Below are 27,370 nucleotides of genomic sequence, written 5' to 3'. Positions count from 1 at the left end.
AAAAAATCTCTAACCGGAAATGATATTTGCCTTTACATCCGCATGTTCAGACGGTATATTCAAATGTCGACAACATCCAGAGGCGGGTTTTCACAAATGTACGCCTTTTTGGAAATAGATTGAAATAAACATTGATGGCGAGCTATTTAATAGAAAGGAACCAGGGGGATACTCAAATATTACGAGCTTGGGGCGCGGGTGTAGTGTGAGCGAATGGGTTTCGAAATCCAGGTGAGGCAGTAACTTAACAAGGATTGGAAGCTGCTGTGTTCCTGGCACAAGTGAACAGGCATCTCGCTCCAGCATAGAATGCATCTGCACCCAATGCAAGATAACCCCCCACACTAATCAAAAAACTCTTTAAAGGGGTTTGGTTTCTTTTTTTTTTTTAAGATTACTAAACAATTCTTCGGGTTCATCCAGTGTAGCTCAGATGGAAGAGCAGTCGAAAGGTCGTGGGTTTAATTCCCATCGGCAGTTCAATTACAAGCTATTTTAAAAATATTTCGGTCGAGAGGCGACTAAACGACAGAAAAATTTTAATAACTATTACTTACTGAACAAGTTCTGCTTCACCCAAAAATTTCTACCATGCGTGGTCCTATGCTGAATAACTTCCCGCCAACTCAGTTCATCAATCCATCTAGTGTGCGGCCTGGATACCAGATTCTGAATAAAACATTAATGAAAGACCGATAGACGCAATACAGGGTGGCCTCCCAGTGGGTGAACTGTGAAGAACCTGGATGCAGGCTGCGAAATCGTTGAGAGTGTATTTTGTGCAACGTCCTTTCGTCGAAAATTAATAAGGATATTTCTTCGTAAGCATCAAACAGCTAAGCATCTTCTAGTTCATTAAAAACTCGCTGCGTCTAACACTCCCACCGCGCCTTTACGGATGAAGGGTCAGTATGGCCCGCGGCTAGAGTGTGGCCAATATTCGTGAAAAATGACTCTTTTCGTCCGTACTGCTCATAGCAGACACTTCAGGCAAACGGTTACACTGGTCGTTTGGCCGACTAAATTGCGGTCATTACTTTGGTAGGACTTCATTGTGTATTGATAATGGTACGGGTAGTTTATGCTTATAGACTGTGTTTTGTAGGATGGTTTATAGACTTTCTCAGTCTGAATAAATTTACTTTTACAAGGTAAAAGATCTCGCTATTAAACAGTGAAGGGATTGAATTTTCGGTTAGATCCAGTTTATTCTGTAACCTATTATTGATACCGTTTGATAGAGCTCATGGAGCCCTAGTTTTTCGATATCTTGTATAGTTTAGAATTAATCGAGTGAGATCACTTATCATTTCCACCCTGTATAGGTAGGCATTGTGTTACCAAGGTTTGTATTATAAAGATAGGATAAAAACACAATATGATGCCTAATCTCGTGAGTATTTTTAATCATCGGATAGCTTATCTTTTATTAAAATGTTATCATATTTTGAAACTAATTATTTTTTCTTTATAAAGTATTTTAGTATTTTTTCATCCGTAAATTCGCCAAAATTATATTTTTAATTACAGAATAACCCATTCAATCTATTTGAAGCTTAGCTATTAATTAACCAGTTTATGAGTCCTGGTTTTCATAATAAGATTTTTTCAAATTTCAATAAGTAGGTTATGTTAGCGTCATATTTATATTTATACAATAACTATTGTTATTTTAGTAATTTTTAAATTGATTGTAACAATGAAGTAATAATTAACCTATTTTATTTAATGTATTTTATTTGATTTCCGTTTATGTTGGTTCAATTAACTAGGATTGCAACAAATATTATTTTAATAACTACCGGTAATTTTATTAATATTTATTGTCGATTATAATGGTAAAATATAAAACTATTTTTAGAAATATTTTATTATTATACACTTTCTTTAGTTTTCAATCAATTTCTGTTACGAGTTGTTAATTTGACTACAATTACAAAAGCCAATCAGAGACGTCAGCCAATCGGAAGCGTCGACCAATCACAGCACACCGACTTGTGGTGGGGGTGATTGAGCGGGGCATTCGATAGCAGAGCGAGAGTCAGTCTTGATCGAGCGCTGAGCGGAGTAACAGTTAAGGACGAAATATTAATATTGTAAAAGTGTTGTGTGAAATATACTGTGAAAGTGCTGAAAAGTTATACGGAGTTTAATTTCCACTGACCTGACCCAATAGGTCAGAAGTGGGATTACCAAGAAAATTTTGCATTTTCTTACGCCCACGAGCCAGAAAACAAACGTAAGTACGTTAGTAAATTTGTAATGGTTAACCTAATGTACGAGTATTTTTTTTTCTTCTTTCACTCCCTTCTTGTTCTTTTATTATTTGACTTGATCAACAAATATGAAAAGGTTTTTCACTTATTTTTAAGCTATGGGCAAACTTTTTTTTAATTCCTCTGATAAATTGTGAAGTGATAGAGAAGTAAAACAAAATATATTGTCTTGCAACTGGGAAATATTTGACTTATTACGCCGCTAGGTGATTAAATTTATCCTGGCATTTGCTAATTTTATGAAGGTTACATTGCTCTAGTTACTATGAGGTTTAAATGTAATTTTAAAATACAATATTCGATTTATAATACGCATAGATGTTCCTATTAGGCAGTGGTATCTACTTTAAAGTATAAAATTGAGATGGTACTGATGTGACATATATTAAGCTGGTCTCTGTAAGTTTCAGATAATTGAAAAATGATGGAGGATAGCGATGATGCCCTAGGTGGAGGGTTTGATAGAAGGGATGCCCTAGGTGGAGGGTTTGAAAGGAGGGATGCCCTAGGTGGAGGGTTTGAAAGGAGGGATGCCCTAGGTGGAGGGTTTGAAAGGAGGGATGCCCTAGGTGGAGGGTTTGAAAGGAGGGATGCCCTAGGTGGAGGGTTTGAAAGGAGGGATGCCCTAGGTGGAGGGTTTGAAAGGAGGGATGCCCTAGGTGGAGGGTTTGAAAGGAGGGATGCCCTAGGTGGAGGGTTTGAAAGGAGGGATGCCCTAGGTGGAGGGTTTGAAAGGAGGGATGCCCTAGGTGGAGGGTTTGAAAGGAGGGATGCCCTAGGTGGAGGGTTTGAAAGGAGGGATGCCCTAGGTGGAGGGTTTGAAAGGAGGGATGCCCTAGGTGGAGGGTTTGAAAGGAGGGATGCCCTAGGTGGAGGGTTTGAAAGGAGGGATGCCCTAGGTGGAGGGTTTGAAAGGAGGGATGCCCTAGGTGGAGGGTTTGAAAGGAGGGATGCCCTAGGTGGAGGGTTTGAAAGGAGGGATGCCCTAGGTGGAGGGTTTGAAAGGAGGGATGCCCTAGGTGGAGGGTTTGAAAGGAGGGATGCCCTAGGTGGAGGGTTTGAAAGGAGGGATGCCCTAGGTGGAGGGTTTGAAAGGAGGGATGCCCTAGGTGGAGGGTTTGAAAGGAGGGATGCCCTAGGTGGAGGGTTTGAAAGGAGGGATGCCCTAGGTGGAGGGTTTGAAAGGAGGGATGCCCTAGGTGGAGGGTTTGAAAGGAGGGATGCCCTAGGTGGAGGGTTTGAAAGGAGGGATGCCCTAGGTGGAGGGTTTGAAAGGAGGGATGCCCTAGGTGGAGGGTTTGAAAGGAGGGATGCCCTAGGTGGAGGGTTTGAAAGGAGGAATGCCCTAGGTGGAGGGTCTAAAAGGAGGACAGCCCTAGGTGGAGGGTTGAGGATGAGGTACAAAGGGGTACCTGAGGAAAGGGATAAGGAAGGGAATACATCTGATGAAGAAGGAAGTGTTATACTACCTTCAAGGCAAGAAGGCGTACGACATGCTACTTGTAAGGGGAGAACAAACCGATCTTCACGACCAGTATTGCGGAGACGGCGCTATACTACTTCGTCGTCGGAAACTGAAGGAGAGCCACTCTCTCCACCACCAAGGGAGAAAAGAAGCTCTAGGAAGAGGCGCGGAACTGGTGACTCAAGGAAAAGGGCACGGGTCATTTATTCATCTTCAGAATCAAGAAATCAGTCGCCATCTCCGAAAAGAAAAAGACCATTGGAGAACAGAGAAGAGGAACGGGATACCAAGTTAGTAGATAAATTTCTGTCTATTTTAGAAAAAGTTAAGAGTTCGGATAAGCCGAAAATTACTTTTAATTCGAGTGTGATACCGGAGTTCGACCCTTTATCTAGAGATCAAACTGTCTCGACATGGATCACTAAAGTAGAGGAATGTGCCGAGGTTTATGGATGGGAAGAAAGGGAGATTATCCACTATTCCCTACCAAAATTAAGCGGCGTTGCTAGAACATGGTATCAGGGTCTAACTTCGATATTACANTATAACCTCCTCCTTTTTTGAAGTCGGTTAAAAAGCACATAAGATACCGCAGTATTTACATTGATGTGCTGTAGTCTGTACTACGATTCCCACGGGCGATATTTATGTATAATTGTACAAAGTACTCACAAAAACACTCAAGTAAGTTTATCAACGTAAAAGATTCGACGTCTGGCAGATTAAAAGAAAATAACTTCTAACTCGGCATAATTTACTTGAGGAATTTCTGTGACGTCTGTATTAGTTCATTTGTTTGCTTTGTTTTAATTACTTTTTTGCACACCTACCTAAAGACTGCTATTTCGGAAAAGGGCCAAAATCTTAATTTTAAACTCAATGACATTTTTAATAAAATTAGTGACTGGATGATTGACCACAACTTAGAAATTAACTATAAAAAAACAAAATTAATGCAATTTAGACCCCACCAAAAACTCCCCCTTGACATTGAATTTTCATTTAATAACATAAAAATAGAATGCGTGGACACATTTACTCTTTTAGGGCTGAATATAGACACACACGTAAATTGGAAAGCTCATATACAAAATGTAAAAACGAAATTATCTTCCTTCATCTACGCGCTAAGAGAACTAAAGAAAACAACGGACAAAAAATCAGCTTTAACTGCGTATTATGCCTACGCGTACGGATGGTTGCGATACGGAGTAATCATGTGGGGTAATAGCACACACGTAAATGATCTGTTTATACTCCAAAAGAAATGCGTCCGCATTATAGAAAATATTGACGAATCTGTTAGTTGCAAAGATTACTTTAAAAAACACAAGTTATTAACCCTTACTTCGATTTATATATTTGAAATTTGCAAATTCGTAAGGAAATACCCAGCGTTCACTACGAAGATCGTGGACCAAACACACCGTCGTTATCCTACACGATACAAGAACAACCTAGCATTACCACAATCCAAGTTAACACTACACACTAAAGGGCCACTTATTATGTCAATAAAAATTTACAATCACCTACCTGAACACCTAAAAGCTGAAACAAATAGCAGGACATTTGAAAATAGATTAAGGAATATACTTAATCAGAAAACTTATTATAATTTGAAAGAATTTTTAGACGATAAGTTTTTGACATGATTTAACATTTTGACATGATTTTACATTTTTGACATTATTTAATTTATACACATATTTATTTATATTTATTTTGAAAATTTCTTGACATTTAAGGATTTTTAGGTTATTGTTTATTAATGTTGACCTGAATAATAAATTAGTAGGACCTAACTGCTTACCACTTGATATTTAACATGACATTTCAACACTTGACAATAATTAGCATGACATTTTAACAATATTTTTCCATTTTTAATAATTCATTAATTCTAACTTTATTTTATAATTATCGAAACGTTTAATAATGACATTTCCACCAAACTCAATTTGTACATTAATTTCTTTTGACTAGTAAGATCGTCGTTCTGTCTCCTTCCTAAAGTTGCTGTGCCCTAACTGGGTCCACATTGTATAACTGCCTAAATTGTAAGACCTATAAATGTGAATGCTAATGTGGTTATGCAATAAAAGTATTGAGTATTGAGTATTGAGGGTCAGACTTGGGTAATTTGATATGACAATCCAATTGACACTTAAATACCTTCCGACTATTTATATCTGGCCACAATATTCTGAATGAAATTCTTAACAGTCTGTTGTTGACTTTCACAAAGCTCTTTCATGTCATTTGCTAATCGTGTTATCTTTTAATTGAAGTTAGCCCTCATTCAGTTTCCAACTTTGATGTTTCGTTTTAAATGACACAAAAGCTTGTTAGGTAGGCTTTTTAAATAGAATGGGTGGTGTAACACACTGAAGTTCAGTGTTACAGAATGCTGGAGTTGACCGATGTTATCTATAATAACTTTTACTTTTAGACCCAAAAAGGATAGTCGCCTCTTCACTTTCTAATTAATTTTAACTGTCAATTTATGTAGATTTTGCATTATTCTTGCTTTCACCGTTGTATTACTAAGATGAGCTGCCTAATTAATAAATTCGCTCTTCGTTTCTTTGGCTAAGAAGCCTTATACAGTAAGCAATTTAATTTAAAATGTGACAAGGGAATGATTAATACAAGATGAAATTCTGCTGAATAGCATTATGTAGATACTTCGAGAACATCTTTTATGAAAAGTTAAGAGCTGTTGCTATTATATTTATGATTAATTAATATTAAACATCAATGTGGTTATTGAATTGTTTTTAAACTTAGACATCCCGCAGACTATAGAATGTTTGTAGGCCGATCGATAGTTTGGTTGGGCTGTTAATCAGTATGAACACGCACATTACACCGATTTGGTATCTGCTGATTCCTCATAAAAATTGGAAGCAGACCAAACTATAGTCGACTAATAGTCTGTAGTCTGCGGTGAGTCTTAGGCTGGTTTGCACCATCTTACTTTAACTTTGAAAAACGTCAAAAATCTGTCAATTTACATACAAAAGCACCGGTTATTGTTACTGTTACGGATAAAATAAGGTGGTGAAACTCAGCCTTAAACCTAGATTTCAGTAAATTTTACAAAAGTCTCAGATGAATTTCAATATTGTCACTGACTACTTGAGGCAGGCAAACACGATCCAGGTAGTTGACTATTATCAGTGCAAACTCGCGGGCGAGTCCGCACACTGCCCGGACGTTCCTCAGGGGAAAAGAGGAGCAAACGTAAGTGAATACAACGGGAAAGGATTGCGAATTGGCGACAACAGTTTTACATGACGTAAGTTGTTCCAAAGTGTCACGTTTTCTGTAAGTAGGTGTTTTATCTGATACTGAATAGTACCATTTTTGAACGTTTTTTTTATTTAGGTACGCCATGCAAAAAATTCATACTTCTTAGTTCTACTATATTATAGATGTCTGCTAAAGTTTCCCTGCAGCGCTCTAGAATACCTACTTATTTTTAAAGAAAGGCTTACAAAGTATTTTCTTGGATACAATAATACGAGTTTAAGTAATCGTCCGTTCTTCGGGCATAAAAGCCATACCGAAATAAACGTCTATAAATTAAGAATTTTTTAAAACGTACTATTCTAAAAACGAAAACGTACTTATTTAGATACTTAGATAGCTACGAAATATACTAAACGATTAGGTAAGTATATGCTCATCGCACTATTTACCTACTCCTAAAACTATTTTTGGCTCTAACTTTTCGTCCTAGTTCAATGAGGGCTATCGTTTTAGCGCTCACCAGTTAGCGCCACTGTAGAGTAAGGTCCTGTCACTTGCTAGTCGCGAAGACAGTGGCATTAACTGGTGAGCGCTAAAGTGGTAGGAGGACTATCGCATTTGCACTCATCAAGATGGCGCCACTGTAGAGTAAGGTCCTGTCAATCGCCAGGGGTCATTCAAATCATTCGCTGAGTCTAGTACTCAGATACTAGGTACTCCTAAAATGTATCTTTCATTATCTATTCCGAGACAGTGTATCACATTGTACTGTAAATCTATGCATTGAGTGCAATTCAGGGAAGTCACTAAACTGTCATAAAGTGCACTAAATTACACACTGGAGCCCGCATAAAGTGATCTCAATAAACTTGCGTTATAAACTGCTTAAACAATGTATACAGGGTGGGAACGATAAGTGATCTCACTCGATTATTTCTTAACTATACAAGATATCAAAAAACTAGTTACTAATCCTGAAAGTACTCCATGAACTCTATCAAACAGTATCATTGATAGGTTACAGAATAAACTAGATCTATCAAAAAATTCAATGTTTCCATGTTCCACCCTGTATGTATATGTCGGNACCCAATAGTTAGGACTAACTTTCATTTCGGACACAGGCCTCTACCAACCGGGCAGCATGGAAAGCATTGGGGGAGGCCTACGTTCAGCAGTGGACGTCCTATGGCTGAGACTTTCGTTTAGCCAAATGACGTCCACTGCTGGACAAAGGCCTCCCCCAAGGATTTCCACAACGACCGTCCAAGAACCTCCCGTGAACTTCACCAAATCGTCGGTCCACCTAGTGGAGGGCCTGCCCACACTACGTCTTTCGGCCCGTGGTCACTAATCTAGCACTTTTCTGCCCTATTTTACTAACTTTAGAAATCTAAAACGACTAGGAAGTATCAATTTGTTATCAACGTCTTCTATTTCCCCCAAAAAGTTTGCATTCACAAACAATATCCGATACAGCCCTTAAACACGACTTGTCAAAGTCTATACTGCTGCCATCTATAGTGACATCAGCAAAATAAACCCAATAACTTATTGTAGGGACCACCGAGGGAACCTCATTAAATCTGTCTCGAGGCCCCTATTCTGGCACCCGAGATTAATACTGACAGTCGAATTTTACTATGGCATTGACACTTCAGGTCGAGCGGTTTTGAGTTTATAAATAGACCCGTGATCAATTACCAATCGATCCCGACAGGTTCTGTAGAATAGCTTTGATAGAGTTTTGAAGTCAGGACTCAGGACTCTAAATAAGCTTTATTAAATTAAATTGTTATTAAAATGAAGGAGCACCTGTAAAATTGTCTGGTGTGAAGTTTTTACTAGAAGATGTCATTAAGAGTTTGGTTTCTCCTAGTTTATCAATGAATCCATTAATGCTAGAGCAGATAAATGTTATTTGAGCAAAAATGTATTAACGTATTTACCTTTTTTCGTTTTTTAAACTGCAAAGTATTATCAGGCAATGCAAAGTCTATCACACCCTAAATAATTGTGGCGTTTCAGACTTGTATTTCTTATTGTTAAACAATTAAAACAAAAGTAGAATAAGTGAATTCTAAATAAATGTCTTCAGGTCGACCAGGATTTTTTGTCTCATTTCCACAATAAAAAAACTTACACGAAAATAATTGCACCACCTCTATAATAGTCCCCCTGGCTCTAAGCCAGACACGGAATCGACAAACATATTGACAAATGACTATATACATCAGTTAACAAGCCCAGTGATCCAGGACCGATTTATTTGTTGTCGCACAACTTTGCAAATAAGTTTGCAAATAAAGCAATTATTTTTTTAAGCGAACATCTCTCCGCTCCGTGAGCCAGTGAAAATAATAATTTCAGTTTGAGTGATGGAAATGGAAACGGTACCTAAATAAATTTGATATTTGTGTATTTTTCATTGATTTTATGTGCTCCAATTATTTTTATGCTTCCATAAACCCAATATCTGCAAGGTACAATAAATTCGCAGAATAAACTAGTTTTGCAACTGCTACAAAATCTATACAAAAGTAGAGTAACTATTTTAAATGTACTTGATTAAAGTAAATAAATGGAGTCTAACGGCCGTATTCACAAACATTACTATGAGGTCTCACAGTGCGCGTGGACGCACAGGGTGACACACGAACCAATCACAGAGCTCCATTCAACGCTGTGCGTTCGATTTGCTGCTTCACTTAAGCAAGCAACGTTTGTGAATACGGGCGTTAATGTCTTACAAGGATCAAAACCTTTAAATTCCCATTGCAGCATACGATGATACTTAAGTGACTTAGTTCGGTATACCGTAAGGATAGTTTAATACAGTCTCTTGTCTGGTGAATTTGCAATTATATTGGTACATACTAGCTTTCCGCCCGCGGCTTCGCCCGCGTGGAATTTTGTCTGTCACAGAAAAACTTAATCGCGCGCGTCCCTGTTTCAAAAACCGGGATAAAAACTATCCTATGTCCTTTCCCGGGACTCAAATTATCTCTATGCCAATTTTCATCAAAATCGGCTCAGTGGTTTAAGCGTGACACAGGACTATTCCCACATCTCGTTCCCACCACTGCAACTCCTGTGTAGCCAGGTTGCTTGACCGCCATAAAAACCCAACCAACGAAGGCGTGACAGACAGACAGACAGAGTTACTTTCGCATTTATAATATTAGTATAGATTATAATAAAACTTACTTTAGTCTTGGCAATGACGTCGTGTCGACAACAAATCTACACAGTGTCAGCCCAAAACTCCGTCACAAGAGTGGCGTTGTCAGTAGCCTTCATTAAATCTTCCTGCGTGCAGTTGTTTGGGCACGCAGGGCACGACATCATGTGCTTCGTCGACTGGGGAACACAACCACACTTGCGCTCCAAGTTTGACCCATCCAAGAATCCCCCCCTTAACAGATTGTCCTTACTACGGCCGACGGTATTGTGATAAACCTTACTTATAGCTTTAGTTGTGGTAATTCCTTTAATCAGATTAAAGAGTAAAAAAATATATTTTAATTTTCTATTTGCTCACTATTTAGTTACTAACTTGTATTGTACAAGTTCTTTTACTATTGTTTCGAATAAAAATACCTATTATGGTTGTTGAGAAGCTTTTTTTAGAGAAAGCCGTATTTAGATCTTGTGAATAGCCATTATCTACGAACGAGAACAGTCATCGCCTGTGACTTCTGTTCAACTCCCATAGTCCCGTGGCTATCAAACTTCATAATAACTTATTTGTTTCGATTGTGATCTCTGAAGGTTAAACAACTCTGAACTCAGAATATGACTTTTCACGTGGCATTTTCACGGCACAACACAACGTATAATCTGATGTCTGTAGACTGTTTGGATAAAATATTGCTAACGTATTAAATTGATTACTATCCGAATTGATTTTAAACTGAAGATCAGTTTTAAAATCAATTCGAATCAATACTTTTACATAGAAGAAATATTATATACTTTTTCCACCTAACCTTAATAATTATACCTACATAAGTTGCTTATAGCCATATACTTAAGTGTATCTATAATCAAGAAAAAATCAAATTGATAAAATCTGTAACGTTCGTTCGCCCATGGTTATAAGAATCTTATGAGTATTAAAATGCCGTAAAATTAGTTTTATGGATAAATTGCGTGATTTATGGAATACTGCACCATAACAAGTCCTAGAAATGAATAACTGCTCCGCATAAGCACTTAGATCGCCATTTGCATGTCAAAATAATAAAACCTAAATAACTGGGGCTGATCACGGAATGCTAAATTGTTTTAAAAGGTGACCTTTGTGCTTACCATGAGTTTACGTTAGGTTTGCTCGCTAGCGACTGCGTAAAAAAATGACATTTTAATGTATGACATATTGTGCAGCGCCCCTAGCGGCTACTTTCAAGAAATAAAATCTTCATAGATATTTTTGACATACTCGCTAGCGAGCAGACCTAACGTAAACTCATGGTAAGCACACTGTACTTTTTATTGTAATGTAATATTTGTAAAAATAACGTTGGAGTCGTAACAACACAATGACATTAATGATACGGGTCAAATAATAATTTTTTGATAAAAAAGAAATTTTGACGGCGACACTCCTTTGCAACACTGTTGGTTGGTACTACCTGTCAGCATTCCACTTTATTTATATTTATTATCTCTTATGGTACATTTTTTTTAAATAAAAGTAAAATCTAAAAAATCTTAGATCTGTGAAAAATTTTACTCATTTTTATTCATAAATGGTAGATACCTTAATTTTCTTATAACATTAATAATAATGTTCAAAGAACATCCCGGATTAGATGCCACCTTAAAAGAAAATCTGTAACATTTTGAAATAGGGCTAAGCCTAGGCTATTTAAATCAGGCTAAGGCTACGGCTTCACGATCTATTTCTATTATAGGAAATATAAACTCACTAACATAATCACGAATCGACCTCGTATTATAAAAGAGTACCTAACTTAAAAACTTAAACGAGAACCTTGGAACCCGTCTGGCCAGCGTGGGGTATTTAGGCCAAAATAGATAAAATAGATAAAAACGGGTCTCAACGTGACATTTTTATGAGTTATTTATTATGTACTCACGGCTTGATGTTTCGACTGCTATGTTGCAGTCTGCTTATGACGACGTCAAGCCGTGAGTACATTATGTAACTCATAAAAAATGTCGCGTTGAGACCCGTGTTTCTCAATTTATAGTTGCTTCAGGTTTAACTTGAGAAATGATGATGGTGATAGATAGATAGAAGATACTAGATGACAAAATTTCAATTATTTGTCCGTCAGACAGATAATTAGAAAATATTAGACTCATATTTTTTATTTTCTTTCATAATTTAATAATAACAGTGCTACATCGAGTTGAAATGGCGCGTTACGATCGTCATGCGGTGTGCATGCATTCGTCAAATGACGGACAGTGGACAGCACGCCTCAATGTAAATGTACCTACATTATCAAATAGCTACTAATCTATCAAACTACGACATTATTTGTGTTAACATAACTGTTATTGTTACCAAATTCTAATATTGATATTGTAATGTTTCTTTATTTAATAAACAGGCAGAGATTGGTAATTGATGTTAAATTATTATAGGATAGTGTGTCGCATTTTACTTTGGATTTTCGTTAGTTTGTTTCCGTCAAATGACGTCCAATGTTAAACAAAGGCCTTCCTCCAGGACTTTTACAGGTGCTTTCTGTGATCTTCACTAGATCGTCGGTCCACCGAGTTGGTATGATTTAACTCAATTAAAAAAAATGAACACATAATACAAAATCTATAATTATTCCAATGCAACCCTATATTACTATTCATATAGAGCAGTGGTTCTTAACCGGTGGTCCGCGGACCACTGGTGGTCCCTGGAGGCATTCCAAGTGGTCCACGAAGACATCGTAATAAACATGTGACGTGACGTGATGAGTCGATTTACGCAAACGGCGCACAATGGGCGAGAAATCAACCTCCTTTCATAGGATTTTGAAAAAAATAGTGGTCCCTGACAAGACAGAAATTTGGTAAAATGGTCCCTCGTGTTGGGGCAGGAAAGTTCTCGAGTGTCGACCACGGGCTGGAAGACGTAGCGTGGGCAGGCCTCCTACTAGGTGGACCGACGATCTGGTAAAGGTCGCGGGAAGAGCCTGGATGCGGGCAGCGCAGGACCGTTCATTGTGGAAAACCTTGGGGGAGGCCTTATCACAATTACATACTCAAGGTGAACAATAATCAAAAAATAGAGGTTAATCTTATCTCCTGCGACATTATAATGTAAAAAAATTATCTATTTTTAGCTGGAGCAAGCAAACATCAACTGCGTTTAACTTTCACTTGTAACCCTAACAATCTCTTTAAACCCTTAACTACCTTTACTAAAGCTATTACAACAATAATTAAACATACAAATACCACTCCTAATACAGTACAAATAAGTTCCAATTCAAAATACTGGTGCCACGGCATGTTAGCTGAAGGTGAGCGGAGGTGACGTGCGCCTGAGTGACGTAATACGTATTCTGTCCACCATACAGCACGTTCTAAAGGCGTGTCGGTCTGGTCCTTCATCAAGGAACGGAGACGAACTATGTTTTGGCGGTAGCTGGAACAAAAGACGGTTGTCATTATCGGACGTCATTTGTCATTTTTGTCGGTTGATCGTCCCAGCGGTATTAAGGACGTAGCACATTTATCAACCCGGAAAGGGATCGTAACCGTATCAAATCGAAGCGGTCGGTATTTGTATGAAACTCCATGCAACGCACATTTACCCGCACCGTAACGTAAACGCCTCGCCTCGTGGTTGACACGCGCGTGAAAGATCCGTTTCTAGATTGATAAGTATGCTTCGTCCTTAAATAGGAGACTAATGCCCGTTTTCACCATCAATCCCTAATTTTTAAGTGACCCCTATGGAACAAAATTCCTGTTATGTGTTACCATAGGGGTCACATAAATTAGGTATTGATGGTGAAAATGGGCATAAGTAACCCCGCGAATCGGCTACAAAAAATATCAGTCACAAAAATATGTTTCACAAACCTTTGATCTTCAGTAACTTTTTTCACAGTCTCTCTTAAACTCTCTTCAGTCATGGTATCCATATTAATTCTCAAGCCAATCTTATGGTGAACATAATTCTCGACGTTGTACCACTGGTCTGCAAGCATGGGTATACCAATGAGGGGTACTCCAGCGTTAATGGCTTCATCGGTAGACTGGAGACCTCCTTGAGTTATGAACAATTTGATGTTTGGATGTCCTGCAAAACGTATTAGAATAAGGGCTCGTTCCTTCTGTAATCCTGATTTGCGGGATGGAAAAATGAACTGTCATTTGACACACATAGCGACTGATCTCCGAAAGACATTTGTTACCGCCATATCATAGAGGAGTCTTTTAAAATCCAGAATAAATATAATGTTCCCTGGTTCTCGAAACTGCAGTAGGTATAGGTACTTACAGATAAATAGAATTATTTTCTCATTCATCATATTCGTACGGAATTACGTTTTGGCCAAGTGACGTCCACTTCTGGACAAAGGCCTCCCCTAAGCACGTGACTCATAACGCTAATAAAATGTTAATAACCCAACCAGTAAAGTTAGGGAACCCGCAACTTCAATGTATTTAATTAGTATAATAATAAAGAAGACAAATTATATTATTTTATCTTCAATCCGTCTGATGGACTTTTTACTTCAATTAGCATAAAATGTTTAAACAAACAAAAGTTTTTTTGACATAATCATCATAATGATGCATGATTAACCACTCAAGTCTCAACTCAAGATAATAATACCTTATCTCGTGTAATTAATTGTGATGACTTGTGTATTATGATAGGCATACGATACCTATCGTTCGTTCGTTTTAGCCGAAAGACGTCCACTGCTGGACAAAGGCCTCCCCCAAGGATTTCCACAAAGATCATACGATATAATTTTACTTTATAAGGAAGTGTTAGGTAATAAAACATAATAAATAATGTATAAAAACGTATAAATTATAATAATTGATTTTCATTTTATTCGTCTAACATCTGCGTTTCGTCAGTTTTAATTATGTTTGATATTATGAGATCAATGATTGAGTATTGGGAAATAGATAACTAACTATAGATTACTGTAACTATAGATAATACAAAGGCTGGGTTGCACCATCTTACTAAAACTTTGACAAACGTCAAAACTGTCAAACTCCATACAAAAAGCTCCGGTTATTGTTATTATTACGGTTAAAATAAGGTGGTGGAACTCAGTCTTAGTATAACCAGGCCTGTTCATCTCCGCGAGTTTACATCGAAAACAAAACACGCACGATGGCCCACCTACAGGATACTATTCGACAAGGCCTCACATACGAGCGAACATTGACTCACGCACGCGTATTCTTGTGTATGATGGAAGAAAATAAAGAAAATGGTGTACTAAATACTGTGCAGTATTTAACTGCCTAAATAATAACAAAAACACAGAATGTACTTTTTTAAGTTGCCTCAACAAGACACTGACAGGTAAATAAGTAGTTAATATTAACATGATAATTCATGGGGTATAACATGCTGAGTGGGTGTCATTTTTTTACTAAATTCATTTATAGTGTGTCGATCAGCACATTTTTTTTATTTCACCAAAGAAAAGAAATATTCAACCGCCTAAGTCCTGGACTTTCAACTATTTATCTACTTACTAATCAAGTTTATTTGAACAAATTGTTGCATATGGTATCATCACAAGGTCCAAGGTATTGGCGACATAATTATGAGATAGGGTTGAACGTCAACGCCTGTAAGTACTACTTAGTTTTATTGTGAAACTGTATGACAGTCGTTAGTGCCCTCCACCGGACTCAGGTAAAATATTACTTACTCAGAAGATCCGATTGAGGCAGCCATTTAGCCAGCTTGATGTTGTCAGACTTGCCCTCCATATCTTCCTTGTCCCATTTCCATAGAACATCGTATTTCAACTTGGACATGACGTTTACCATGATTTTAATCTTCTCAGGGGGTAGCAGCGATGGTTTTACGTTGGTCCCGAAGCTTATGTAGATGACTCCATGTTTTGAGGAATCTAGGTACGTTTTGAGTTCCTAAAATAAAATATGATAAATAGACGGTTAGTAGGTAACCAGTGTACTTTACCATAAGTTTACATTTACATTATTACAAAATGACAGATTGTACAACGCCCCTAGCGGCTACTTTCAAGAACTAAAATCTTCGTAGATTTTTTGACGCATTCGCTAGCGAGCACACCTAAAGTGTTTACATAAAACGCCATCACTAGCAAGTGCGTGTGATCTACTTTAAGATGCCATGGATGGCGTAACGAATAAATTATATTACACGTAAATATTCTCAAATAAACTAATTTCATGATCGATAGCTGTAAAAAGTATATAAAATATGGTTGTTATTGCTTACACGCAAAAACACCTCTGTAAATTTCAACTGAATTTTTAATATAAAATAATATTATAATTAAAAAATCATATTATAGGTAATTAAAAAATTGTCTCAATGAACTATCAACCGACTTTCAATGGTAAAAACCAAGTTCAACAAGGTCTCCTAAAAAGAAGGAAATAAAATACAATATAATTGTAATTGTCGGCCGTTTGGTGTAGTGGTTCAGAACGTGCTACTATGCCAAGAGGTCCCGGGTTCGATTCCCGGCCGGGCAGAAATTGAAATGATTAATTTTAATTTCTGTGACGGGTCTGGGTGTTACTATGTATAATATGTATGTATTTAAAAAAAAAATGTATATAAGTAGTATATCCGTTAAGGCTTGGTATTTCTTCTAAAGTAGGTATTTCGCGCTGTCAAAATCTGCGCGCGCAATTCTTCGCCGAAAACAGCGCGTCAAAGAGCTCCCGCCACAATTTCCAGCTACACAGTATAGGAATACGCAGTTGGTTAGGTTAGGTTGACTTCCTTCCTTTCAAGCGTCACACTCACAACACTTTCTAATAGAAATCATATCCAAGTGATACAAATTAAAACACCTTTCAGACTTTTTGGGAATATATTCTAGAATCGAATAAATATAAAATATAACTGCAGAAGTAAACACTGTTCAAAGTGGCCGTGAAACTATCAAGATCCCTACCGTATAGTCCTCGATACTGACAGGTTTGTTATTAAGGACACACCTTTTACTCGAAAAAGTGGGTAGATTTGGATGAATTTCAATAAAAATTTTGAGTCTGAATCATCTGAAAATGACATTGCAAAAGATGAGTAAATAGTAAATTTAAATTGGGTAATGTCCTCTCTCAGAAACACTTGTAACATGTTGATTGTCTGTTGTAATAGTAAATAGTATGATGTCGGTGACTTTATATCCACTTTATTATATGCTTTTAATATATCTAAATGAAATAATTATAATTTACACCAACTCTTTATGATTAGTTTTGTAGATAAAATAAATTTAAATTAGTTCTAATATTTATTTTAAGTCTATTAGGGTGTTTTTTTTTTTCATGAAATGTCAATATGTTATATTTTTTGTTTAAATGAAATAATAAGCGATGGGACTCGCTTTAAGTAGGATGGCCGAGCNGCCTTAAGCTAGCACCCATAACACAAGCATTAAGTTGCTTACTTTGGGGCTAGCTGGCGATGTGTGAAATTGTCTAAAGATTGTCTAAAGATTTATTTATTTATTTATTTATTTAATTTGATTTAAATCTCTTAGAACACTATCAATGCTATTAAAGACCGATTATAATAATAACATTTTAAGTGGTCATTGAGTTATGCACATAATCATAATTATTGTAATAGATTCTAAGAAGGTGATTACGGGGGTGACATAGTCACTTTGACAAAACCCCCTATCCCAACTAATATTATAAATGCGAAAGTAACTCTGTCTGTCTGTCTGTCTGTCTGTTACGCTTTCCCGCTTAAACCTCGCAACCGATTTTGATGAAATTTGGCATAGAGATAGTTTGAGTCCCGGGAAAGAACATAGGATAGTTTTTATCCCGGTTTTTGAAACAGGGACGCGCGCGATAAAGTTTTTCTGTGACAGACAAAATTCCACGCGGGCGAAGCCGCGGGCGGAAAGCTAGTTAGAAATAAAAGAACACATGCCTTTGAGTTTTCTAATATAAATATTAGAAAGAAAGATTCATAGAGATGTTGGCAATCTCTGGACTAAGTCAGTTGATTACCTTATTAATGTAATTACCACTCGTATTACAATAAATCATAGTAATTATGAATAATATTCATATAATAATCATATGATATTCATTGAATATCTAATCTCAATGACCACTTTTTTATTACTTTTTTATTATTTTATCTTTATTGTTTACTAGCTTTCCGCCCGCGGCTTCGCCCGCGTGGAATTTTGTCTGTCACAGAAAAACTTTATCGCGCGCGTCCCTGTTTCAAAAACCGGGATAAAAACTATCCTATGTTCTTTCCCGGGACTCAAACTATCTCTATGCCAAATTTCATCAAAATCGGTTGCGAGGTTTAAGCGGGAAAGCGTAACAGACAGACAGACAGACAGACAGAGTTACTTTCGCATTTATAATATTAGTTTAAGGCTATGCTTTTACTGCATTTTCACTGGAAACTACATCAGTATTAATAAGAATGGAAATACTGGAGTTCAAAGAATTGATTTACAATTCACAGACCCAACACACTCGCCTAAGAATGTATGTGACCCGGTATATGGCATTGGAAAGAGATCGCTTTTTAAATAATCTTATTAAATCTAATTAGGATAGTATTATCAATTTCATGATCTTTTTTGTAATTTGGATTTAGTTTTTGTAACTTTCTATTTATAGGTAATAGAATTTCTATTTATATAGAAATAGTTGACACTGACACCATTTAATTTTCATAAACACAGTTTACAAACCCAATTTAATTTAGATTGATATAGAAATAGTTTTTTTTTTGTTTCTAATGAGATTTTCACGAAGCCATAATAAAGTGTTTTCGTTATAAAAAATCTTATTTATGCTAATAAAGAATCATTAACTTACGTTTGGCAGATCCCTTTGAGGCTTTTCGTGGATTCCATGAATATGTATGACATTCGGTGGAACGGGCCTGGAGCACTCCCAAATTGGATGCATGTTCAAAAACAGCAGATCCACATTATTACTCAATTCGTTAATAGAAGGGACATCGCCGAATACACGTTTGAGCATTGCGTTCTCTTCTTCCAGAAGTTGGGTGTCGTAATAATAATATTTCATCTGGTAGAATTTCGCTAACTCTGTCACTTTGTCCCACATAGTCAAATTAAAAAGCTTCTGTCTTGCAACGGAGGGATACAGCAATTCATGCATGGGTGCACCAACAGTTGAGTAAGTATCAAACGTTCCAGCAAACGAACTGAACTGGATCAGTGGCGCTTTAAATAAGTGTGCCAGAACCGTTAACTGCCTTGCAAGCGCTTCGACTATCACCAGATCATATTTATTATTCTCATCTATCACACTTCTCACTTCTGAACTCAGCAATTGCTTTTCTATAATATCGTTAACCAATTTGAGTATCAGTTTGATTTGTGACACAATATCGTCATTTTCAGTTGATCTCTGTATAAATTCTTTTTTCCATATCCCGTAAGATAAGTCATGTAAATCCACTTCCTTTAAATTTGGAGGAGCTGGAGTTTTCGTGAACACTGGGTCTGTAGTCACAACGGTCACTTCATGTCCTCGCTTTGCCAGTTCTTGCATCAGAGGCCTGAAGACGACTTGATGGCTGATCGACGGTGTTGGGAAGTACGCAAGAATTCTAGCCGCTTCTGATCCCGCACACGATAAACATAATGCAATTAATAAAAACGTTACGTCTGGCATTGCTGCTGGTGATTAAACTAATGATAAGTTCCGCAATAATTTTATTCAGACATTGATATTGTTGTAGAATCGCGTCACATGTATGAATTGGAATATCATGCTGAGTTAAATTACTCAATTAGATCGTAGTAAGGTCCATGTGATGTGCATGTCATTGTGCCAATCTATTAATAGTGTAGCAAATTATATGAGATAACTGCCCCAGATAGTTAAAAGGGCGCATGTGACAACAAGTCAAAACGGAGATATACTGCTCTTTAAGCAAACTGATATCAAAAAAATGCTAGATGTAGGTATCTTTTTAATAAGATGTTGAAATACTCGCAGCCGACAATATTAAAAACCAAAACTGCAAAAAATACTTAAAGTTTTGTAACGAATTTTCAACAAAGGATATTTTTCTCTACTACTTCATTTCTATGCAAATCATTAGCCAAATGAAACTGTATCACATTAAACTCAGCAAACAGAGTGGAGTGACGACAGTCCATCGGTCAATGCCAAATGGTTGACCGAATTTATCTTTGCCCAAAGCTGCTGGAGTAATTTAATTGTTTTTTGATGCTGGAGTAAAGGAAAATGAATTTTATAAACGTTGTTGGTTTTCAGAACTGTGCATATTGTGTCTGGAAATTATAGCGATACATTGTCAATGTCATAATTAGTAGGCTTTTGGAGTTTTGTCTGAAACAGAAAAAACTTTATCGCTTTATTCAATTCGATTTTTTGGTTACGGACTCGACAAAGAATCACAATGTTTTGGATTTCTATACATGTTGATAGTAGGTTACTATCGGCAACAGTGTTAACTACCCATTGCCGGACTTGTCGTCTCGTTCTATCGCAAAAAATCACCATTTGATGAGAGCGAGAGCAAAACCGGAAATGGATAGTTAACTTTGTCCGTAGGTACATGCATTAGTACTCGTATAAAGGTGAAGTGAAAGACACAAAAAGAAAGTTTCTTCAAAAGTCTTCTTCTTCTTCCTCGTTCCCTCACTGATGAGGATCGCGACCACAGATAGTGTTCCTCCACAGACTGCGGTCATAAGCTGTGTGAACCGCACGATGCAAACTCCCGCCCACCGTCCTCCTCACCCGTTTGACCATCTCGTCGGTGCCCTGCCCCGAGCGCGTCTGTCTTCCATTTGTCCCAGGATAATTTGTTTCTCCAGACAATGCCTTGGAGACCACATAATGTCTTATTAGTCTAAAATATGCCCACGATTTATTTCAGAAGCGTACTTGCTCATGTGTATAATTTGTTTTCGTGTTTGTACTTTCGTGTTATCACTTTCTAAGACATGATAATAATCTACAAAACAAACAACTTCGAAACTGAGGCTGGTAAGATCCCGCGAAATTTGCCCAATAAAAAAACGGGCAAGCGTGTTTGCTTGATAATGGATTGGTTCCGTAGAAAAATAATTAATTCTTAGCTAACTAGAGTCTTACTGTGGCGAATATTTAAAGGATAAAAAACTTATTTTACCCTTTTTATCCAATGACTAAATTACCAGTGGGTAGAAAGATGGTCGAAAGGCCTTTTTTATGGAGTTATAACGGATTCGATTTTTGATTGGATCAAAAAGTGCCACTTGTCTATGGGGCCAAACATCTTTGTAATCATCTATCTGTTCCGTAGAGCTCAAGTCCGTCCTGCTGACAGTCTCCACTAAAAATCTATTTTGGAGCATTCAGGACTTGCATCACAGATTAATTTTGTCAGCTGTTCTGCAGACTGAAACAGTCATTTAACAAACAATAAGTCGTGGCTTCAATTACCATAAAATATCAGGCAATTCGATATTTTGTGTTTAAAACATTCAAAATCAATACATCAAAAAAAAGCTATAGTTAATTATTCCGTCAGTTATCAAAAAAACACTTTTTAAAACTAATGAAATCTAATAAAGCGCGCTATAGTTCAAAATATGAGGCCCGTGACGTCAATGAGTGCTTAAAACTGCGGCACTTTGTGATGTCGCCCGGAACTTCAACGCAACATAACTTTGTAATAGGCTAGTTGCCTAAAAAAATTTTTTTAGTCCGTAATGTTTAATATCAAAAAATATTGGACACGTATATTTTTATTTGTCAATCTAACAAATAATTACATAGTTATGGTGCGTTGAAGTTGCGCACGACGTCACAACGTGCGGCATTTTTAAGCAAGCGTTGACGTCACGGGCCTCTTCTTATGAACTTTGGGGCGCTTTATCTCTTTAAATTTTCATTAGTTTGAAAAAGTGAAAAATACGTGTAGAGTATTTTTTGATAAGTTAACTGACGGACTAATTAAAACTCTTGCTTTTTGACCCAGGCAACATCCCCATTATAATTTTGACAATTAAAAATATTCGTATCTAATATTTTTTGATGAACTGTAAAAATTTTTTAGGAAACTAGCCTATTACGGTTTTCTGTACCGACATAATTATGGAACCCTACAAAACCACCGATAACCTCGCAGCGATAGACTATGAATCACAATTTCTAACTTTGATATAGCAAAAACTTTACCGATACAAAATCGCGTACAATCTTTACTGCCTGCGTGGCTGTTTCCAATTTGCGTATGAAATATATACGATGAGATAAAACAAAGAGGTGGCGATACTCCCAAGTTAGAAAGATTGGAGTTTTGGGAAGCTGCTATCAATGGGAGTATTTTTAGAAAATATATTCTTTCTACGATTCTTTTTAGATTAAAAACCAGTGCGAGAAATAACATGTTATTTTTGTTCTGACATATAGGCAGGTAAAAGCACCAAGGCTGCGTTGTACCGTATTATTTTAATTTTAACAAACGTCAAAAGTCTGTCAAACTCCATACAAAAGCAACGTTTATCGTTGTAGCTGGTTAAAATTGTGTGGTGCAACTTAGCCAAAGATGTCTAGTTTTTTCCACACAGCAGAGAAAGTCTTGTCCTGCATCTAACCTGATGGAAAGTGATGATCAGGCTGAAGGTGGAAGACAGCTTCACTCAGAATCCTCAGCCATAATAGGACTTAAGGCTACCTTACTTGTCGTAACACAACAATATAATGAATTGTTGTTATGGCGATAGACTTAAGTAAGATAGTGGTAGCTAATCAACTTAAAATAAGCCCTACCTAAAAATCGAGAAGAAAATCTAGTGCCCCCATTGGGAATCAAATCCTGGACCTCTAGATCTAAAACAGTGGTATTACCACTAGACCACAGCGGCAGTTAAAATTATATCAAATACACTACCGCCATCAAAACCGAGCAGAAAATCTTGTGCCTCCATTGGGAATCAAACCCAGTACTTCTGGGTCTAAAACAGTAGTTTTACCACTAGACCACAGAGGCAGTTAAATTGTATCAAATTCATCAAACCGAAGTGTTAATTACGCTTTGTTCTCATGGATGTCAAAATTGAAACAAAGCAGATCATTAATTTGCTCCGAAATTAGATTAATAACACTTCTTTGTGTTCATTAACGTCTTGGGGACCTTGACACGATTTGGTGTAAACAAGATTGTCTCCCAAAGTAGGCAGAACCAGACATGACGTAGCCAAAAATAAGGGCAAGCCAGAGGGGCCTCGTGCAATCTATACTAATATTATAAAGCTGTAGAGTTTGTTTGTTTGTTTGTTTACTTGAACGCGCTAATCTCAGGAACTAGCAGTCTGATTTAAAAAATTCTTTCAGTGTTAGATAGCCTATTTATTGAGGAAGGCTATAGGCTATATAAAATAAACTATCACGCTACGAGTAATAGGTGCAGAGCAAAAATGAAAAATGTTGCGGAAACGGGTTTTCACGCGTACGAAGTCGCGGACACAGCTAGTGAGATTATAAGCAAAAAACAAGGAAAACAGTAAGCTGCCTTGATAAGTCTACGGAGTCTTGTTCTAATAAAAAGTCACCTTTTTTCGGTCTAACCATGGCTACCTTATTCGTGACCCGTTCTGTACATGTAAATTTTAAATCCTAGCACCAAGTAAGTCTAAGTTCTGAGGATTCTGTTTTAATAACATGAAAAAAAAGTTGAATTAAAGTGCTCTAAGAAAATGTTTAATATTAAATTCTTCAAAAGTACTTATCTGACCTAGCTTTATGAAAAAAGCTACATTAATTGTAGCTTTTTATTTTTGATAAATTATAACACCACTTAACATCAGGTGCGATTGTGGTCAAATGCCTGCCTTGTTATGCATAAAAAAAATGAAAAAAAAATGAAATAAATAAAAATGCCTAGTTTTTCCAGTTTGATAGATGTTTTGTCTCATAAAGGTATTTTTGAAGATATAGTAGGTACCTATCTTCTGTACACGTTGCTCTATAACGCTAGGTCCGATACTCAGTCGGCCAAGCCCTGCTCTATTTTAAAGAAGTTTCCACACTTCAAACAGCAACCTTAGCTTCACGGCCCAAACAGCAACCTTAGCTTTCGTTCTTTGCATCTATTTCTACAAGTGTATCTTCTGTATAAAGATTGCTCTATGGCACTAGGTCCGAAACTCAGTCTCACAAGCCCTGCTTTATTATAAGGAACTTTCGCTCACTTTGGCCCAAATTGCAACTTAGCTACATATTTTTTTGCGAAATGTTCTGCTTTTAATACAAACGTGTATCTTCTGTATAAAGATTGCTCTATGACACTAGGTCCAAAACTCAGTCGCACAAGTCCTGCTCTATTACAAGGGACTTTTCCTCACTTTGGCCCGAAGTAGCCTGTCGCAAACTGTAATTGAGTTGCTCAAGAGTCCATGTAATCCTCAGGTTTCGTAACAGACATAGTTTGCTACATTTTAGTCAGAGTAAGGCCAAGGTAAGAGACCTTGAAGAAATTGAAGTATTCGATCTGTAATACTAGTTTGGAAGGTCCTCTTTAAGAATTGGAGCACGGATATGTATAAGGTTATTTACTGTATTACAGAGCAACGATTTGGCGCAGCGTGGGACGTCCACCCACAAGATGGACCGACGATATCACAAAGGTAGCAGAGAAGCACTGGACGTAGGCCGCTACCAATCGATCAACATGGAAAGCATTGGGGAGGTCTATGTCAGCGTCCTTTGGCTGAAATGTGAAATTTATTATTATTATTAAATGATTATGATGATAATGATGATTAGGCGTATTTACATTTTGAGCCACTTAGCACCTATTAATTTCGATTAAAAAGTCAATTAACGTCCTCTACTTGGTCGAAATTATTGAAATTCTACCAATCAAACCCTATGATTGAAATTGAAGCAAGTTTTGAGTTTCTTATTTTACCTATATTGCAAAGATGCCTTAAACCCATATTCACAAATGGTGCTTGCTTAAGTGAAGCAGCAAATCGAACGCACAGCGTTTAATAGAGCTTTGTGATTGGTTCCTGTGTGAGTTGTGACCCTTTGCGTCCACGCGCACTGTGAGAACTCATGTAATGTTTGCTTTGTGTTTGCTCAAACTTGCCACTGTGCACTGTCTGTATTAACATGTGATATTTTTCAACTAATATATAACGCGAAAGTTTATTTGGTATATACTAGCTTTCCGCCCGCGGCTTCGCCCGCGTGGAATTTTGTCTGTCACAGAAAAACCTTATCGCGCGTGTCCCTGTTTCAAAAACCGGGACTCAAACTATCTCTATGTCAAAGGATGATGGGCACAAATGTATGGAAAGTGGTACCCGCTCCAATAGCCATAACCAATATATATTTCAAAAGGCCTTTAGATGTAGGAAAATATCTGCTATGGGGCCAGTTCTAATTCACGTTTTGAAAGCAGTAATTCCACTAAGTATTATAAGAAAATATAACACAATCATCCATGTATACGAGTATGTACTATGACTACAATCTATTAATATAACTAAAAGAAGCATTGAAAAGGAAAGGATTATACCTACGACGAACTACCCAAGCTATTAGCCCTTGATTCTCCTTCATCATCATCATCATGATCATTATAGCCATAGCACATCCAGTTGAACATAGGCCTCCCTCAATGATTTCCACAATGGCCGGTTGGTTTAGCCTGCATCCAGCGTATTCCCGTTACCTTTATGAGGTCGTCGGTCCATCTTGTGGGTGGAATTATTGGGTCTTGTGGGTTTATTCACTTTAGCAACCCATAATAAAATCCTTAAGAAGTAATAAAATTCTAACCCCTTTATTAATAAAATTAAGTTACAACCTAGTTGAACTCTGACTTAAATTGTTATTTGGTATGGAAATGTCATTTTAATCCATGGTTCATCCTAGGTATAACTTTTTATTAATAAGGGGTAGTTGTTCTTCAAATAAAAATATTTATTTCACAATTTTATTATCCCTATAAATAATTATAGAGTTAAGGAAGGATGATGGAGCAGTAAACCCTTCATGCCTCGCATAACCTAAGTAAGTAGGTACCATACGATGGACACGTGTGATACCTCGACTACACAAAAAGTATGTTTATCTTCGAACGCAACCAGATCTGAGGCTGGTGGCTATAGTAAATGTTGTTCGTCTTGGTAAGACCTTTCAAATGACACTACAAACATAACTATTGGAGCCGGGTACTATTCTGCAAAAAAGTATGTTTATCTTCGAACACAACCAGATCTGAGGCTGGTGGTCATAGTAAAAGTTGTTCGTCTTGGTAAGACCTTTCTAATGACACTAGAAGCATATCTATTGGAGCCGGGTACCATTTTGCCCATTGTCCTTTCATCAAAATCGCTTCAGTGGTTTAGGCGTGAAAGCGTGTCAGACAGACAGACAGACAGACAGACGGACAGACAGACAGAGTTACTTTCGCATTTATAAATAATATTAGTAAATAGAAGATTCTTATGACGTGTCTTTGATATTTTTCACGCAAAAGCTTAGTGTACTGAACGCCGCGGGTAAAAATCTTTAATGTTTAGAGTTTGATTTAATTTGATATAATTCCACGGTAAGATCGTGTCGTCTATTAGCCCGACATATCCTTTATCACGATTTTCCGTTATTAATCGTCTTACAAAGCGATAATTACTCACGTCACTGTTCGAATGTTAATACCGGCAATGTATCAGCATGAGCAGGTGTTCTGTTGACAGCATACAGGGTGTACATCATTTAACATTTGAATTATTATTCGTTTAATAGTGTTCAAATATATTATGTATATTTTCTTTATATAGAAAATTTAATGACTTCGAGATCACGATTTTACCAAAATACTTACGTTTTAATTAGGTTAAGAATTTTTTTTATTATTCGTGGTTATCGTTAAGGCGCTCTGTCCTACACAAAATTACGTTTATTTTATAGCGTAATAAAAAATAAAACACTTTTTATATGAAACACATTTACATATTTACAATCACATCATACACTACGTTTGAGATCTAAACTTAGGTATAATATAAATTAAACAAATCATGAGCCACGACAAAATAAAGTCCTCAAATATGAAAATTCAAAAATTGACCGCCATTTCGAATCTGTGTCACAGGCGTCGGTCATCGAATTATGGAACAATGAAATGCAGCCGTCACTCCGGTGTTAC

The 27,370-nt window shown here is 37.0% G+C and overlaps 1 protein-coding gene across 1 annotated transcript; it reads right to left on the bottom strand.

Moving 5' to 3' along the window:
* Positions 1 to 13,235: 13,235 nt before the first annotated feature.
* LOC114358977 (UDP-glucuronosyltransferase 2B1-like) lies at positions 13,236 to 19,938 on the bottom strand. Its single transcript, XM_028313188.1, has 4 exons — positions 19,036 to 19,938; positions 15,885 to 16,107; positions 14,056 to 14,275; positions 13,236 to 13,615 (listed from the first exon to the last, which is right to left on the bottom strand). Exons 1-4 carry the CDS (start codon positions 19,861 to 19,863, stop codon positions 13,327 to 13,329), a joined length of 1,560 nt encoding a protein of 519 aa, XP_028168989.1. The 5' UTR covers positions 19,864 to 19,938; the 3' UTR covers positions 13,236 to 13,326.
* Positions 19,939 to 27,370: the final 7,432 nt, after the last annotated feature.

This window comes from Ostrinia furnacalis, unplaced genomic scaffold (genome assembly GCF_004193835.3).
Source record: "Ostrinia furnacalis isolate ACB-3 unplaced genomic scaffold, ASM419383v2 OfSCF4161, whole genome shotgun sequence".
NCBI lineage: Eukaryota > Metazoa > Arthropoda > Insecta > Lepidoptera > Crambidae > Ostrinia > Ostrinia furnacalis.
The sequence above is the reverse complement of the archived record's forward strand: the minus strand, read 5'-3'. Positions and strand labels throughout refer to the sequence as shown.